Raw genomic sequence first — 19,382 nt, forward strand, 5'->3', positions numbered from 1 at the left:
TTCTCTGTCTGTGTCTCCTTGGGATTCCTACAGGCACTCAAAGTTGTGTTTCTGTTTTGTTCTGGGAAGGCAAAAAATGTACAAGTTCAGCCCCAGATTAATTTTCAGACTAACAGTGTAGAAAAGAATATCTTAGTGACTAAGATACAAATAATAGGAACAGAGTAAGCAGAATAACCAGTAATATTAGAAGAGAACAATGGACGTAAATCCTGACATAACATTAGATTATATAGGACATAAAGAAGAAGAGGAAATTACCTTGATTTTTCAGACATGATGAGTTAGAGAAGAGGGAAAAGAGAAGAAAAAGAAGCCCCACAAATACTATTTTCATTTCTTAAAATGGAGATATTTATTTATTAAGATAATTGAATCCAAAGTATAAATAACATAATAGTTACCTTTGAAAAATTCCATCAAAATTAAACAAAACAATGAGCTTGTCCCTTCTGATCATGCTCATTAAGACTCTTCAACTATGAAAAAAGGCATGGACTACTATAAAATTGAGATTTGTTTCCATCTACTTGCACGAATTTTATAAATAAGACTTTCCTTATAAAAATCACATGAGATGCTTGTGGCATATTTTGTAAAATGTGACTAGAAAAAGACAATAAGATACTGTTAATAAATAATACATTCAATAACAAAGCAATTTTTGCTATTGAGAGACATCTAGACATTTTGGGGTACACTCACCATTAAACCACCTGAAAAAGATACATTCTTCAAAAGAGTACCGCACACTACTTGAAAATGAACAAGTCTACTGACATAATAGAAAACACATTATTGCCAGGCAAAGAAAGACAAACCCTTAGTCCTCATAACAGTGTTAGCTGACACCAAACATTTGCTACATTGGAGCGAATAAGATCAAAATCCTAATCACAAGACTCTAAACAACACACGCTTTGTGATGTTTAACACACTTCACACAAGTACCTTTGCCCCTGAGTGTGTCAAAATGATGGTGGTTCATGGAGATGTTTACCCAAGTGCTCAAGTCATCTTGACACAACATCCATCCTGTAGTGCTGACATATATCATAAATGATACAATAAACATTACACGCCAGTCACTGTAGGTAAGATAAATCCACGGAATTATGCAACCTCAGAGGCATAATGATATGCTTATCTACTTTAAAACCATCTCAAGACATTGAACTACCACATTACCATCACATTTTTCAATAAACTGGGCAAGATAAGAAGGATTGTAAATCAAAGTACTAGTATTACGCAAAGAAAAAATTCAACAACTAACACTGATGTCCCACATCACATTACTCCTTTGGAAATATTGTATGAGAGAACAAAAATGGCAATTATGTCCAGTCCCTAAAGAGAAAGGAGACACTTTGCATCTGTCCGGCCTGGGCTATTGTCTATCAGCATTACTATAAACCACAGACTGATCTCAAGTTAGCTTGTTTTACCCAAACACTGAGCTCCTTCCAAACATATCTGTATGTGTATGTGTATGTGTATGATATGATATGATATGATATGATATGATATGATATGATATGATATGTTTCACCATTGATTTAATCATCACCTGCTTGAGCACTCCACCGGGAGGAAGGCTTGCCCTCTCTCATAGCCAGCCTTGCAGATAGGGTCAACTACAAAGCAAGAGGTCTGAGATGTGCAGGTGCTATGACAGGGAAGATGAGAACAGAGAACTTGCAGTCCTGAACCAAAGAGAAGCCAATCATGATCCTTCAAGCAATGCTTCCTGGGATGCTTGTATTTAAATAACCTATTTTGTTACCTAAGCAAAACATCAGGGAGTTGGTATAAGCTCAGCAATCAGCCAGTTGTGGGTTCCCCGGACCTCTGTGGCTGAGCAGGTATTTCAGGATCACTGCAACTCAGCGGATAAGGGAATAAATGTTACTCCTTTCAGAAATCACTGACTTCTCATGAATACTTCTATAAGGTAAATGCAGAATTAATAATTTTGCAAAATATTTGCCTGTCCCATTTCTGTTCTAGTCAAGCCCAAAATTCCTTCCTCAAGTTGTGTGAAACAATGCCTACAAGAAATGGAAGCCAGCTCACGGCATTTTATCTTGCACTTCAGTTTCCAGCAATAAGCAAGCATCAAACCATACCAAGCCACAGTCACTTATTTCCTGGCACAGGAAGACTGTTGAATTCTGTGGGCAGTAAATATGTGACATGGCATTATCAGTGAGCCTGACTGATCTCCCAGCCCAGTGCAGCCCAATGAGCCCATGCCTGGGAAGAGTTCTGATCAGCTGGAAAAGCAAATAGGTTTCCACTTACAATAGTGGTAAGAAGTGTATTGAACTTTAGGGAGTGAGCAGTTTATTACCATTATAACAGTAAAGCTTCCATTACCAGAATCCAACTTTGGTTACAAAAAGGGAGATAGACAGAAGAGGATGTGGTTTGCTTCAACAACTGCTAGAGATACCTTATTTCCATTTACCTTATCTTTTTTTACACTACAGAGCTCATACTAATAACCCAGTTCATGGACACGACATTCAAATAAAACCACATGCAGTCTTTTACATCCATCATCATCCGCATGCTACATTTCACAGTTCATTATCAAAGCAATGTATCACTCTATGAAAATTTCACAGCGAGGCACCTCTAATTGTCTTCATATTTTGTTGTTCGCTTTTCTCTTGGGCTTTCAGAATACAGACAAGTGGAACCAGACTGACACAGGTCAAAGCAAGGTGAGTGAGATGCTTAAGAAACACACAGGTTTACAAGTTCTTAAAGGGCTTTGACCATGAAGGCAGAATTGCTATGTCACCTTGAACCGCCAAAGTTGAAGGAGATTAAAAGAACTCTACAAGCTTTCATTTGCCAACTTAGATACTCATATTTGTCATTTAAAAAAAAAAACAAACCAATAAAAATCTTCAAAAAAAGGCTTAAAATAAAAATGGGAGACATTTGTACCCTGTGCTCAGGGAGAAAAATCAGAATTTACAGCAAACTGTTTGCACATTCAAACTTCTTGCTTTTGATTTGTAAGTGGCTAAAGCATGGCATGAAAATGCTTTGTGCTGACCTACCTTCCACAACAAAGGAAAAATATTTGTCTTGGTTTTTTGTGTTGATTACTATAGCAGTTGCACTTGAAGTTTGCTCTGCTTTTAAGAGTGTCTAGACACTTGCTGGCTCCTCTCAGCAGGTTCTGCTGCAGCACCAGGAGGCTGCAGGGAGGAGTCACTCCTCCAAGAGAACTCTCAGCACCCAGCTCATGTGATGAGCTGCTCAGGACCAGGAAATCATAGAATCATTAAGACTGGAAAAGACCTCTAAGATCATCAAGTCCAACCATCAGCCCAACACCACCATGCCTACTAAAGCATGTTCCAAAGTCTACACATTTTATGAACATGTCCATGTATGACAACTCCACTACTTTCCTGGGCAGTCTGTTCTAATGCTTCACCACTCTTTCAGTAAGGAAATTTCTCCTAATATCTAATCTAAGCCTCCTCTGGCACAATTTGGCACAATTTCCTCTTGTCCTACCACTTGTTACTTGGGAGAAGAGACCAATATCCACAATGCTACAGTAGTTTTAGAGGGTGATAAGATGTCCCCTCAGCCTCCTCTTCTCCAGGGTAAACAATCCCAGTTTCCTCAGGAACAACCCCAGTTCCCTCAGTGAAAGGCAGGATTGGGGATGACATAGCTCTCTGCTCCATGAATTTCCAACTGGAAGAATACTTCTCAGATTCAAAACTATCCTGCCCAGCAGACTCAGTGAGGTTGCCTGTGTCTGAGCACTGAGCACCCCATGCTATGTCCTTGGGAGGGAGCATGCAGCACGAGCAGACAGCAGTGGCTCCTGCTCAGCCCTGGCCTAGCAAGGGCTGGGACCACACTTGACATTTCATTCCAGAGCTCATATCACTTTTATTCTGCACTGGCTCTCCTCTCACCTGGCTAGACCACGAGCACCCAGCAGCCCTGGGACTACCCCAAACATCTACGCCAGCCTGGCCCCACTGCTTAGTACAACATACAACCCCAGCAGCACTCCTGAGCACCTCCTAAAGCCCAAAAAGGGTGCCCTCTGACTCCAGCACAGGTATTCAACACAAGCAAGACAGGACCAAGGTGGCTATTTTTTAGTACCTTGCCTTCTGACTCAAACAGTTCTCTTCCTGGAAGAGGATAAAATATCCTTCATTCAAAACACAGACTATGACTAAACTCTCCAGCAGACCAGAAACCTTACCAAGTGCAATTCCTCTACATTACATGTAGTAATCATTTAGGTGTTGGATAAGAATCTGAAATTCACTGAGATGCAAACAAAAGAAAAAATGAAAAATAATGTCACTGGAAATAATACATGTACCAAACCCAAAAGGATCACTAGGCTAATACTGATTTGTTTATATACTCAGCTGACATTTTAACTTCCATAAGACATAAAATGAAAATTAAAAATATTTTTATCATCATGGTAGTTAAAGGCCATTACTAAGAAAGTTTATTAAAGACTCCTTGGCTTTTACTGAGGTCCAAAGACATTTTAGAAATTGATTTATATTTTATTGATGCTTGATTGACTACAAGTGCACTAAGATATTGCAAAGATTCAAGATGTGACTGTGTGCAATTTAAGCTAAAAACCAAAGACACTTGGAGCCAGACAAGGTTTTATGAAAATGAAAAGAATTTTCAGGTGCCAAAGACTTTAGATGTTTAAGAAGATAATTTGTTGAGACTTCATTATTCATCATCATACTCAGTGTTAAAAGACAATCCACAACACAGGAAAAAAAACCTAAGAACAACATTTTAAGGTAATTAGAACCTGATATTAGAATTGAGCCTGAAATTTAAATTGTCATTTAAAGAAAAAAAGAGAGAGAATAAAGAAAGATTAAAGAAAGATTTCTTCCCTGCAAAGACTATCAGAGAAGAAAAATTGCAGTCAAATGGCAAGGGGAAAAGATTATATAATTACATCATTGAAATCTAACAAAATTATTTAGCAATGAGTGGAAACATTAGCAGGCATCAGATCCATCATAGACAATAAATTACTTGAGAATATGTAATTCCCAGATAGAGCCAGTCAATGCTGAGTCTTCATGCTGTAGTAAAATCCTTTTTTCTTTTTCACTTGGCTCATGCAATGTACTTGACAGACCAGCGCATGGATCACTTCTATGCAACTTGCTGAAATAAGGACATGACTTAGATTATGATTTGATTTCAGACTGTGACAGCCTAGTGCAGCAGATATTTGAAATACAGTAAGATATCTTCTTAGAGCCATCACTAACAAATAGCATAAAATGCTCATGTTGTACATTTGTGGAAAAAATCAGTAGCCTACTGTATAGGAACATTTAACTAGTTAGCATAAATGAGCACTGCTTTAAACTATCTTAAGTTGAAATTTCCATAGCATAAATTTCCTCATGTTTGAGGACAGCTGGTTAAAATGTAGGGAATTCTGTTGATTCAACGGGAGCCAGAACAGTAAAAGAGAGAAGAGAATTTCGCTAAAAATTGAAGCGCAGGGCAGAGAGAAGCAAACCTTCTTTTCTCATTAAAAGAGTGACTTTTCACTTTCCAACAATCTATGTGCTATCCAAAGGTAACATCCTCGTTGTACTTACTAATAATGCAGGTGGATTTTAACATAGAAGCATAAATTCAGTCAAATGAAAAGGTTTATCTGTCTGCTTGCTTTCACTGGTCAAAACAGATAAGCCTTTATATTTTATAAAATTTCTGTTTTTTTCACTTTACTTCCCAAGAATGAGTTAACTAACCCTCAAACCATTTCCCAGTGAGCTAAATATAATCTTCATTCACCTGACAAAGAAACCACTGCACAAAGAAAGATATCAAATATTCTGATGTAAGTGGTATTGGAAATAAGAAAGCCTTCGTTTTAATTCTGAATTAATATAATAACTAGTACTAGGAAGATGAGAAATACTGCATACAAACTTGCTTCCACTTCGTATTAATAAACCTCAAGCGGTTTATGCCTCTCTGTTACATTTTTCAGATTTAGAGCCTAGAGGAATGTTCACTGTAGTGGAGAGATTTTAAACAATTTGTGAATGCAGCAGGTTTCATCCTGGTACCTTAAGAACTAACGAAAAGAGAAGTGGAAGAATAAAGACCTAACATCTGTCAATAATTTAAGGTCCCAGTTCAGCAAAGCATTTAATATATGCTTGCATTCCTTTATCTTTACCAGATAGACCATGTCATCTTGTTTATTTATCTCCTTTTTGACCTTTAGCTAGTTCTTTAGACTCTACAACTAAATGGCACTACATAAACAGTAACAGAATTCAGAAGATCAGAACCTCTGTCCTGAGTTTGGTTTTCTTTCTTTTTTGACTATATTTGGAGTATAACATTTAATTTTAATCTAATGGATTACTCCACATGCAGTAGTCTAAAATTGGAAGCTTTGCAAAAGTATGGACTTAAGTACAAAACTAGAAGTGCATGTATCTCCTAGCATAGAATTTATTTGGCTATTGGTGCATTTTAGAAAAAAAAAAAGGATTTTTTTTTTCTCACTACATGATTTTAGAATGATTCTTCAAGATATGAATCAATGTTTGAGTGATAAACTTCAGGTTATCAGCTATTTTGTTAATATTTGTAAAATTGCGTGCCTGTATATTATTTAGGCAGTCTACATAGATCTCTAAAAAGGGTAAATAATAGTTCTGATTGACACTTCATTCCACTTTCAATGCAAGGTAAACCACATGAAGAAAATTAAAATCTACTGATTCTGCCTTTGCATGGGAGAATTCTTGGAAATTATGCCTATGGGGTCGGAGTTTAAAGAGTGCTTAATGCTGACCTAATCCAACATTGGCTCAATGGGAATTTCATTACTGGTATAAATAAAAATGCAACATGATTTTTTGAAGTCCTTGTCCTACGCAGCATCAGGCATTTACCCTCCAGTGACCTCCTCATAGATACAAGTCTCATATTGAGATAAAATGTCTTTCACATGCACACAGGTCTGTTTTGTAATAGGCCAAATAATCCAGCATGACCAAATGCTGCACTTAAGTACTTATTTCAAGTTATTTCAATGTCTCTTTCAGTTTTCAGTACATTCAAAGTCCAGTCCTTTAAAATTAGTAAACGCATGATCTTCAAGATCAAAGTTCACACTTGAAGAGCCCTCACAGAACTAAGAAATACCACTCAGCATATGGGAGACATCAAGCAGGCAGAGCTGCAGTGAAAATATCCTTTTTTTTCTTGCCAGCATAGCACACCCTGTATCATCTGCTGAAACTCTACAGATCAAGAGGCAGCAATCAACTCGTGTGTTTGCCTAAGCCCTGCAAGACTACACCGAAACAGCATTCTCCTGAAAACCAGATATATTCTGTCAGTTTTGCCCTGTGTACTAAAAACTATGGGCATCCAAAAAGAAAATTTGTGCTCTTGAAAATATGCATGTTTATTTTCAGCACTCATGGGGATTATAAAAAAAAAAGTGTTCAAGTATTTTCCACTAAAAATAATGCATGTGGAGAAGAAGTCATGACTACAACAATCTTGCAGCACACCGAGCTCCTGGTTGAAGTCTTCCAAGCAGGAATTTGAATCTGGGTCTTGCTGCTCCAGATTATATTGTTCTAATCAAAACATTTTTCCTCTGTGCATCTATTCTCACTGAAAACATTTTTTTTACTACCAAGCTAATCACACAATAACAAATCTTCTTGTGGAATACACAGATTCCCTAACTTCTTAGCAAGAATTAGGTTTAAAACATATTAAACATCTGCAATTGCTCCGTTCCAATAAACAGAAAATGATGCAACTCATCTTTGCTGTAGGCCCCATCTGACCAAAATAATTAATTGAATAAACAATTAGAAATCAACTGGACTACTCAGAAGGTACTTTACTGTTTTACTGAACACTATATTAGTCATAAAACCAGAGAACAATTATTTGTGATGTTGCTTTTTTAGATTCCCTTTAAATTCAATCACAATAGTTACGTCTAGTCTAAAAGAAAAGAAGGGTTTAACTTGGAAGGTGAAGCCGCCAAATAATATGGTAAATTCCAGGTCGTCTGAATGCTAAAGGTTCGCTTGCCTTAGAGGAATCCAAAAAGAATAAATATTCAGCTCGACAGAAAGCTGACCAACTCAACAGCAGCAGGGAACTACATGTAGAATATTTTAAGATGCAGTTTTAATAGGCCCTTCTGAGACTTGTCAGGGATCAAAAGTGTTTCAGGGCAAGAGGCAGGCTGGTCTCCAAAGGGATAAGCTGCCATCAATTCCAGCAAGTCTAGCACTTCTGACTGTGAAACAGGAGAGAACTAACCTTGCCATGGGTAATTATCTAGGACCTGCTCTGAAACAGCACTTGCTGAATTGTATATATCGCAGTTCTAAATGGAGCCATTCCAGTGACTGCAAAGTCCTGGCAGCGAAAAGACTTATCCTTACATGCTACTGTATTGAATGTACCCTGCTGCCATCACACGAGTGAGGTCTACTTACTGTCCCTGAGTGCGAGCAGCATGCCAGAGTCGGCTGAACTCACTGCACAGCTAAACCCCTCAGAGCAGGCTGGCATCATCCACGCAGACTGCCAGGAGCTGCATCCCTCCCCCTGCCCCGTGCAGTGCCTGAGTTCAGACAGCATTGGTCTGACAAAGTCACAATATGCACACAAGCAAGCTATACAACGCTAGGGGAAATGCTTAAGGTTCTGCTCTGCCCTGCAAAGTTTCACATTATAGACACAGCTGGGCTGTTTTCACAGTCCTGCAGAAACCTCGGAACGCAGCCCATGTTAATAAAAACGTGAATCACCATTTGGGGGGTCCTGTCTCTCCTGATTGCAGAGAGAACCTATTCAACCATTTTCAGTTAACAACACTTCTTTTTCTTGTTTTTTGGGTTTTTTTTTTTTGTTTTTCCATTTGAAATAACAGAGTGAGATTCATTTTTAAGTATATGCATTAAGCTGAAGAGGCTGAATACACTAGGGCTCAACCTGCTGTAATAAAAGCCAAAGAAAATGAATAATCAGGGAGGAATAAATAGCTGTTTATGTTCTCATAGCTGCCAAAGAAATACCAGCTACAGATGATAGGTTACGCCTCCTGTTGGCTCTCTCTATTACACTTACGTAAACACATTTGCTAATATTTAACAAAAAGGCCAGTGAGTCTTTCATGAATTCTTCGGTTCAAAGCCAAACATCTGGTAGATTCCAAGTGACAAAACCTGGGAATTCAAGAAAGCAGAAATTATTTTACAACAATCACTTTGAAAAACACAGCCTTCTTCCATACTCTTTCACATCACCAGTGATGGAATTGCCAACATCTAATTGAAGTCTTTTTTTTTTAATTTGGAGCTAGCTCTGTTTGGATTTATCAACATTTTAGAAGAGAAGATGGCTGATTTTTTAAATCACAGTTCTAACCCCAAGGAGGATAGTCATTAGGAAGGATAGAGCAGACAGAACCTTTAGCATGACTTGTAGCGGCACAAATATTAAGTCCAGATGATCCCAGAGGGAGATTTGTTAGAACCACATGACATTAGATGCTGGTCCCATTAGGGAGGTCATAGCACTCCAAGACAGCCACAGCCCACAGAGCATCCCTCAAACAGTCATAGAATATGCATTTCAGGACAAAGTCTGATTAATTTTGTTTACCAGAAAGTTTCAGCTAGTACAAATCCCACCACATCCTTTCATGAAGGAGACATTGACTCCTAATAGCTGGTTAGTCCATTTTAAATATATGTTGCGGGGGAGCACTAAGAGAGAAGGAAAAGACAGATTTTTTATCATCGTTCTTTGTTCCACTGTATTTTCCTTTTCATTTCATCAGCTACCCCTCCTCATAGCATTTTGCTTTGCTGCCATCTCACTGAAAACCATCAGTAGGTCACATGCAGTCCATTTTTCACAATCACTACCAGAAGAAAATATCCTACAGTTGCTGAGAACTGGGGATCTTTATCAAGAATTGCTACACTACTCTCCAATTTGTTACACCACAGATTTGATCTTCCTTTTTTCCAGCATCATGCAGCCCTTCAAGAACTGCCTGTCCTTCACAGAACCTGGACTTTTTCCAATATTTACTAGTAAGCTGAAGAAAAGAAACAAAGCAGGTAGCAAATGGTGAGATATCATTCAGCTCCTCCATCACTCGCATTTCTGGATCCTCACTACTGTTCTAGTTATTAATTACAGGCAAGGGTAAGCCAGATATTAAACCAGTTTCCATGAAGGTCTGTAGAGGAAGGGTTTTACATAACTACCACAGTTCAGACATCCAGCTTAAAACAAGCAGATGCTTTGCTGAGTTTCAGTTCTCACAGAGGTGCAAACTCAGCAGTGCATGTTATGACACATTCTGATGAAGCTAACAAAAAGATCAAAGTAGTCAAGTTCACAAAATGGCCGATATTTCTACATACTACAAAAATTAAGCTGTAACAGAGGCTTAGACCTTTGACGTTTGTAGCTGTTTCATTCCAAACCTGATATCTTCATTTCAGTAAAAAAAATATAAAAATACAACATTCATTACTAGGACTACTTAGTATTATAGCAAGGTCTGGACCAATATTAAATGTTTTTATTCTCATGAGCACACGCACCCTTCTCTATGATTTTAAGACCTGCTGGCTTCTCTTTCTCTCGTATGTTTTAGAAGTAGCTGCAAAGGCTTTACAATTAACAGGAATAGTTTTGGCACAAGTTCAAAAACTGGTCTGGTTTTACTCAAAAGCATATACACCCCTGAAAGATTATATCTAGAGTAATTTCATTGCCGAATATCTTCCATTCACAACTCTTGTAAAGGAATTTAATTCATTCTACTTACAAACATGGGTCAATGCTTCCTATGTAGAGAAATTATTCCAGCGCTTCCATACCTTGTCACATCTATGATAAAATTAGTAACCGTGATAAAATTAGGAACATTAACAAATCATTTGGCCAGTCTGACCTAGTTTTTATTGAAGATTAACTTTGATAGCTTTCAACCTGGCAAAGACTTGTGCAGCTTCAGTTACATTATCAGAGAAATTCAGAGACTGGCAGTGGAAACAGAGAAGATAGAGTAGGGAATTTCATTAAAAAATAAATATTAAGGTTTTGATTCACTTCAAGGAAAATATAGCAATACAAGCAATGAGATTTTATTGAGGGCACTACCATCAATGTGCTGGAATCAAACAATAGATAAATGCTGGATGGACATAATCACTCTGATCGAGCACCTGCAAGATGCTGACTTTTCATGGTTAACACTTACAGTTCCCAGCTGATTTTCTTTTCATTGTTTTGTGGCTCCTTGTGCCACAAAACTCCTGCAGTACCCCTCCTGTGTCCCTTTATACTTGCTGGGCAAAAGGCTGATCGCTGGCCAGTGTGTTCACATGGACTGAGAAGCTAAAACAGATTTTGTTCTCTCAAAAGCGGCATTAATTTTCATTTCACTTCTTTGCTCGGTTGCCTGTTTTCTGGAAGTTATAGAAAATTATCTCTCCTTGAAGCCTTTACTTCTTCATCGGATGTGGTTGTCATTGTAAGATGCAGTTATATACACTATGCATAAAAGTGAACAGAGCCAGAATTATCAATTCCTCCAACACCAGTCACACTGCACACAGCCTGGGTTTCTCCTACTCTCATAAGTTTTTGGAAGCTATCTCCTTGCAGACACCAGGACTGCAGACATGAAAAGGCACTCAGGAAGACCACAGGCTACAGGTTCAGTCTGCCCCAGTCTTACAGAGGTGAAGAGTAGAATATCACAAGATATCTATGGCACCAGTTGAACATGAACAAGCCAAGTATTACTGAACACTGCACTGAGTTGTGCTACAAAAATACATGTTTTCCTCTCATTCTTCTAATACAATTATTTCCCCAAAACATGAGAAAAAAGGGTTGCCAAAGGGTTGAAGAGCTGTCAGGGAAGTTCAAGACTAAATTCCCAAGTATTAGTAAACATACAAAAAAAACCCCAAATGACCAGCAAAAAGGCAGTTTCTCCCTACTGTCCTTATTCCCTATCACCCCCAAAGAAATGCCATTTCAGCACACCACATTTTGACTGTTGTTCTGACAAATAATGTCATATTTAAAGCACTGAGAATTACAAAACTTAACACATACAATATAAACCATACAGGCACCCTTTTCTTCATCCAAGAAAGGCAGCTCAGTAAAATTCTACCATAACAAGCAGTAAAGAAAAAACTTAACTTTTAAATCCCTCCTCACCAAGTACCCACATCACAGACAAAACAAACATAATAAAAGAGAATGAATTATCAAGTGACATTCCATCAGTGTGTTCACTGTACTTTTAACAGATAAAATGGGTTACAGAAGCACATTCAGATTTTATCAGAACAATTTCTAGAATTCTATTTAACCCAAATTTCCACATTACAGTTTAGCATTGCCATATAATGCTGTGGAACAGTACCCACTTTGAGTTTGGAATACTGATATTCAGAAAGAAGATTTTATTATGAAACATAGCTTTAAAAAGCAAAACATTATTATTTTTCCAGTGTCCTACATAGATAGTTGAATTATTTATATTTAAAGAAGAGCCATGTATTTTACTTGTTTGGGTTCTTTTAATTATATCTATATAACTTGCAGCTGGCCGTCTACAAAGAGAGACATTGTCAACATAGGATAGGACACATCCCCCCAGTACACTAGCACTTTGGATCTAAAACAGGTAGCACAGGAAATTGTTGTGGAAACCTGATTACAGTTTTGTTGTTTCAACACTTTTACTACAGGATAAAAAAGAGAACACTGATCTGGGTTTTAAAGTTAATGGTAATAACATCTTGCAGCTGAAATTACACTGTGGACTGAGCTGGTATTCTATTCTTGTCCTACAGTGCTAAGCCGAAGCAAACAAACAAAAAGATTTCTCATTTTCATGGCGATAGGACCATCTGCTGCCCCAGTATTAACCCAAAATAAAACAATCCTTCAGGCGCTGTGCTGGCCAGGCAGCACGTGTGCAATGCGCATACTGACATAATTTACCCACTGTGAGGAGAGAGGCTGCCTTACGTAAGGGCCTGCAGATTTTCTTTTTTTTTCTTTTCTTCTTGCTGGCTATGCAGTTTTTTAATGCTCCCAAAGGCTGTTTTGCTTTTCAGACTCTCTTTAACCAGAGACAATCTTGCAAGAAAAGTACAAGTCTTTAAGGCTAACATTACAATCCAAGCAGAAGAGCTAGTCACACAAAGAGAAAGGATTTTCAAAGCTTCAACTCATCTTAAGTGTCACTTACATTCATTTCTGCAGTTTTTCTGCTATAAGCAAATGAACAACCTCATTCTGCATTTCACTGAACACCCCAAATCCCCTTTACAGTCAATGAACATTTGGAGTCCAAATGTGAATACAGGATTAATCCTCAAGGCTGGACAGCAAAGCAGGTCAGGAACCATCCCTGCTACAAAAGTCACTGTGGAAAACTTGCAGCAGGTCAACTGAAACCAGGCTGCACTTCACTACTGCTTTGGTAACACAAATTTCATTTGCAGACCAATTTCCCCTAACTAGCTCTTACCCACAATATAGCTGTAAGTGCAATGACCTAAACTAACCTAATAAAATCTACAGCAATTAGGTCCACCCATACCCAGTAGCAAGGCATTCCTAGGACCTTCTTCTAACCAGATTCTTAGCTCCCTTCACTCTCTTGAGTCTTCAGAGATGTTGATGGTACTTGGCTCCTGGGGCTTATAAGCCTTTCCTTTTCCTTCCATTGAGGAAACAAAAAAAAAGCTAAAGGAAAAAAAAAAAGGGAAAACAAGAAAGGAGAAAGAAACAAAGGAGTCAACAACACACGTGCTCTCCTACGCACACACCCACACGTACAAAGAGGAAAAAAAAAATAAAAAGGAAAAAGGAAAGTTGTACATGGTGCCAGTGTGGAATGAAATGGATTTTTTAACAGACAGTCATATTTGGCACTGTCAGCAAAAGCTTGTGGGTGGCCCTGTGCCTCTCCAAGCCTTAATGCCCTTTTAACATCGGTCATTTAAAAATGTCCCCCAGAAAGTTCAGCTGTGCTGCTTCTGACGTTATTTTCACAATGCTGCTGTACGGACACAATGAAGAGATTCGCTTTCCCCCGCTCCAGTTCCATAAAGCACTTTACATTAAGGACATACTCCATTTGGCCTTCAAGTAGCATTCTTATGGTCCATGCAGATCCATGATTATTTTCCCTTTAAAAACAATCAACAGAAAACAGAACTCTGTTGGAGAGCATAGAAATGAAAAACTATTGGATCTCTGTATTGGAGATGGAAAATTACTTGATCTGTAGAGGTAAAGCGGTGTATTGTATTGTCGTAAGTTTAAGCAAGCACTTGACCAGCACTTGATACATCACAAGAGAAAAACTGTGTTGAGAACAATGAGGAACTGTAAGAAGCGCTTACCCAACTGTGTTTCCCATCTGAGTTATGAAACTTGCAGTTGCAAACGACCTTCAACAAAGGGAAGACAGCCAAAGATGGCTGAAGGACAAGTGAGGAAGACAAAGGAAGATGAAGAAACCACCCTTAGGAGGAGGAAACACACTCGACTGAGTTTTGCGCATGAGCAATAATGAGCAGTGATTATATAACTGAAGGGCAGAGTTGAGACCGTCTCCTGGCACATACTGGCCCTACGTGGCAGGATGCAAACCTGTATAAATAACCCTGAAACTTGTGGCAAGGTGCGGCAATAAACCACAACCTACATTGTTGTCGCAGGGAAACCTGCTAAGCTTTGTGCCCAACCTTGCTACAACACAGGGACATGAATTATCATTATTATCCCTGACAGTTATGATTACTGAACCGTCTTGCTGTTTGTAAGTAAAGCACTAATTTTTACTAATAAATTGTCTGTTTATAGTAGCTTGTGTGTTTCCAGCTTTTTTGCTGTACCTCACAAGAACCCTTACCTAACTGTTACAATCTCCCAAACCAACTCCTGTGATCCTCAGGCAGAAGACTGGATTAAAGGGTCCTCACACGGTTCTAGTTGCATTCTTAGAACACCACTTTTATGAAGAAACCAGAGCTGTAGAAATTCCTCCGGCATGGCATGGAATCCAGAATCGGGCAAGACATTGTCATAATAATGATGGCTAATAAATTTCCCATGCAGGTCCACAGAGAATGGCCAGAAGCCATAAATTGTTACTTCTTCACACAGACCAAGGGCAGCACTGACTAGGAAAAGTCCTGTGGAAAGCCGTTTGGCATGGATACCTTTGCTCTTCCAGAACTTGCCAATGTCACGCAGGAAATTGGGGTTGGCAAAAAGGACCGCCTGCTTGGCCCCGAAGTCCTCCAGGGTGTAATAGACACGTAGGGAGGGTCCTGTCCCTGTCTTCATTGAGAAAGCTGGCATGTAGATGTAGCTCTGGTTATATACCTTCACGCTGTCCACAAATGCTTTCCGAGACCACAGCAGATTCTGGAACCTGTAAAACAACAGAGAAAAACAAATTGGTCACACATGGGTTTTGCCAGTCCTTTCAAAATCCAGCTAACAGCTGCTTCTCATGCACATATTTACAATCACCTGCACACCTCTCTTGAGCTCAGAGAGAGTCCAGGCAAACTTCTGACTGTCTGACACTGCCTCTCTTCTAAAAACATCAACCTAAAGAGACAGTTGAAAACCACCTGGTAACCTGCAAACTCCAAAATACAAAAAGTTTCTGATTTCATCTTTTCAAAAAACCTGGAATGAACACTGGCAGCTTTCCTGAAAATCAATCATTTTTAGTGACATTTTTCTTTCTGTCCAAAAATCAACTTAACATTTTCAGGCACAGGAATCTTTAAAAGAAATTTTAAAGTCTGTGTTTTTCTTGTTCCTTAAAGGCATACAAAAAAGAATTCATGTTACATGCTGAACAAGCAATATCATTAAATGTCTAAATAGAAACTTTGGACTTATAAAACTTCTGAGACTTGTAAGAATTGTTTTTGTTATGTCTATACTGTATAGCGACTTAGGTTGCCTACTGTAGTGGTAAATTCTTGTTCTTGAACTGAGAAAATCTCAAAGAATATACTTTGTTACAAACAAGTAAAAACAGAAATCAATGATGCGTTCAGGATAAGTGGCATCACGAAAACTTAGCAACGTGCACAAAACAGTATTCAGGGCTGGCGTTTAAGAAGGCATGGTTTACATGCTGAATAGGTTTAAAATCATCTGGTACGCGTAGCATGCAAGTTAAAGGAGAGACTGCATGGCAAACATGAGGAGGGCAACGCATATGTACGGATTATTTCTCTAACATGATAGCCTCCTCATCTCTTGACATAAAACCTACATCAGGTTACAATATATTAAATTAGCAATAGTTATTTGCTGATGTCTGCTTTATCCCTGATATTAGACTTATATACAACTCCAAAATCAGTATTCTGTAAAGATTATAAATTCTCGTTGCCATATGTTTCTGGATATGCCAAGATGAATGAGTCCTCTGGCTGGAAATCCGAGGCCATTCTCTCACCCCAGAACTTGCACTCATGTTTGATCTGTCCTAATGTCTGACAATAAACAAATCACATTGCAGTAGAACACTGAAGTATCTCAAATATGTATCATTGGATGCAACTGAGGTCAGCCAGAGCCATGCGTAAAACTCATTACCTAAACCACAAACTTGCAAAGTAACAGGAGCACTCGCCGTCCCAGGGTGCAGATGCCTTTGCATAACAGTCACTGGCACTTACTCTCAATAATCTGCTTTATTTCCAGAGCCCACACAATCTTCAGAGAACTAGTAAGACCTCCCCATTTTTACCACATGACAGCATCTATAGCCTTCAGCATACAGGTAAAGTTTGCTGCATTAAAAGCCAATTCTGCACAAGACTCACATGCGCTCCTTTTATTGCAGCTGGGCTGCTCGCCCGCATGTGATCCCTATTTTTTTTTTAGCTCCCAGACACCTGCCTTGCCCTTGTTGCTGCAGTCTCAGTTTCCTGCAGCTACGACAAATGTGACATGACTAATTTCATAGTCACACAGTAGAGGAGTCTGAACAAGAACGTTGAGACAGCAGCACTGGATTTTTTTTCCTTTCTGTGGTGCAGGCAGAGAGATAGGTATAAGAATATCCTTCTTAAAGGGTTATGAAGAGACCAATTATATGTATAGATCTCTGTGAAACAACAGCAAGAATCACACATACACATCAGATTCATAGATTTAAGTAAGATGCCAGATCACCTTAAGAAGCCCCAGATAAAATTTCAGCTGAAACAATTGCCAATAAAAAAAACCAGCTTAAACAGCATTGAAATGTCTCATAAACATGTCCCAGGTTCTTTAAAGTCTTTATTTTGGCAAAAAACTTGAATATTGTAAATAAGATGAGAGGGTTTGTTAAATTTTTCAACAAACAATATTTGGTCTCCTGATTTACTATAAGTTTATTTCAAAATTTCCTTCAAGTGGAATTAGAATAAAGCTGTTTTGAAGCAAAACCCCTGAAATCTGGCTAGATCTTCATTACTCTTTTGGTCTGCAGATCTGGTCCTACTGCATGATGCTATTTGTTAATGTAGACAAAACCACTGTCTTTCAAGCGAGAAATCAATTGAACCTAAACATACAAAACAAAACAATAAAAACTATTTAATAACTTGTTGTATTTGGCATTTTTTTTCTTTAGAAATAGCCAAGACAGCTGAATATAGAAGACAAGCCAAGACAGCTGAATATAGAAGACCAGCCAAGACCAAGGTGCCTCGGCAGAAATACATTGTCAGACTGTACCTCCTCATATGGGCCCTCTCACTCCATTGCTATCAGACATTTACCTAAGTGTTCCTCAAAACAGGCTTTACTACCTTCTCTCACTAAGGAGCACCAAGACAACCTGTTGGATTGTCAGGTACAGAAGTTGGGTCCATCCTATCAAACTTGTTTCATTTCCATCAGGACACAGTCACTGAGGGGGGTGGAAATAAATCTCTAGCTTAATACTTTCCATATTCACCTAGTGGCTCAGAGTCCTGGCATCCAAACCCTGTACTAGTAACCTAATTGCTTACAAAAGGCAGAATAAGACCAGCAACACGCTTTTGGACTATTGCCCTCCCCATAACTTGGGACAACCACTGTGAGGTGGGAGATGCATGTTCAGGCTTCCTTTCACAGTAAAGGGAACTTGAATACACAGCTTGATACGGTGGAGTTCTTGCACCTTGGCTGAGGGAAAGGCAAAGACAGGTTCTCTGTCATTCACGGAAGCCAGTTTCACTGTGACCTTTCCCACTTAGAGCTAGTTTAATTTCACTTCATATGGCAAATAGATGTGGTTATTCTAAAACTGCATTTTTCAGGAAATTTACCATTCATAGAAAAGCACTGTGCAGCTCTAAGATGAATACATTAAAATTGTTCAGATACAGTCACAGAAGGCCAGAGACTGTCTCTGAATATTCATTTGCTATCATTGCCACAACACGTTTACATTTTTTCTAGATTAATCTCCCCAAATGCCTTGAAGTAATGAGAAGTGAACAGCACTACCACGAGAGTGCATGGGAGTGCAGTGCACGAGAGTGCAGTGCATGGGAGGGCCTTCATGCAGACAGCATTTATCATGTTACTGCAAACTGCCCTTCAGGAACATCATCAACTCCTGGAAACCCATTCCTCATTCAGATTATCTGGATCACAGTGTCGGTAGGCATCACGCCCAGTTCAACAGATGGACACTATACAGGTGGCCAGGAGCCCATGTTGAAACATAAAACATGCCGATTATGGCTGGTCTGATGGACTAACACAGCCAAAAAGCTGCTGCCCATCTTGCGCGCCTCATGAGAGGAGATATTAGAAGCACATGAAGTTTTCTGTTCCCCATTTGTAAAAATAGAAGCCCTATCCAGCTTTCTGACATTTCACACACTGGTTAGAGGCTGAGAAATTCAGGGACAAATGCTGTCCCCATCAAGAAGTTTCTAGAAATGGTACTGGAAACTCAAGTGTATTTTCCTTTAACTCTCAACCCAGATATGGAATCCTGCAGGCAATCTCCCTCCAGGAGTGGCTTCGAGAGCACTATACCACATCTGTCCAAGCAGACAGCAAGGACGCTACTCCGTGCCTGACAGAGAGATCAGGAGGTCTTTTCCTTCAACTGATCCGCTCTGTAGTGCACATGTGATTACGACAATATGTTTCCTTCCTGCTTGTCTTGGCATGGACACCACCAGCCTCATGTAGTACTCGCACCCAGATGGCCACAATGTCTTCCCTTGTGCTGATCCTTGCCCAGC

The 19,382-nt window shown here is 39.0% G+C and overlaps 1 protein-coding gene across 6 annotated transcripts in view; it reads right to left on the minus strand.

The window, feature by feature from the left end:
• Window positions 1-19,382, minus strand: part of ST8SIA1 (ST8 alpha-N-acetyl-neuraminide alpha-2,8-sialyltransferase 1) — a 192,302-nt gene that overhangs the window by 56,074 nt on the left and 116,846 nt on the right. For 2 of the 6 annotated variants that reach the window (XR_008450442.1, XM_054070208.1), the window contains exon 5: window positions 15,026-15,550. Coding sequence is in view for 2 of the 6 variants with exons in the window: in XM_054070208.1 (XP_053926183.1) it covers window positions 15,064-15,550 (487 nt within the window). In the remaining 4 variants the exon portion in view is untranslated. Of the gene's footprint in view, window positions 1-353; window positions 14,298-14,513; window positions 15,551-19,382 lie in introns of those variants that run through there. The other 4 variants (XR_008450440.1, XR_008450438.1, XR_008450437.1 and 1 more) reach the window with 3 other exon arrangements.

This window comes from Cuculus canorus, chromosome 1 (assembly GCF_017976375.1).
Source record: "Cuculus canorus isolate bCucCan1 chromosome 1, bCucCan1.pri, whole genome shotgun sequence".
In the NCBI taxonomy this organism is placed as follows: Eukaryota; Metazoa; Chordata; class Aves; order Cuculiformes; family Cuculidae; genus Cuculus; species Cuculus canorus.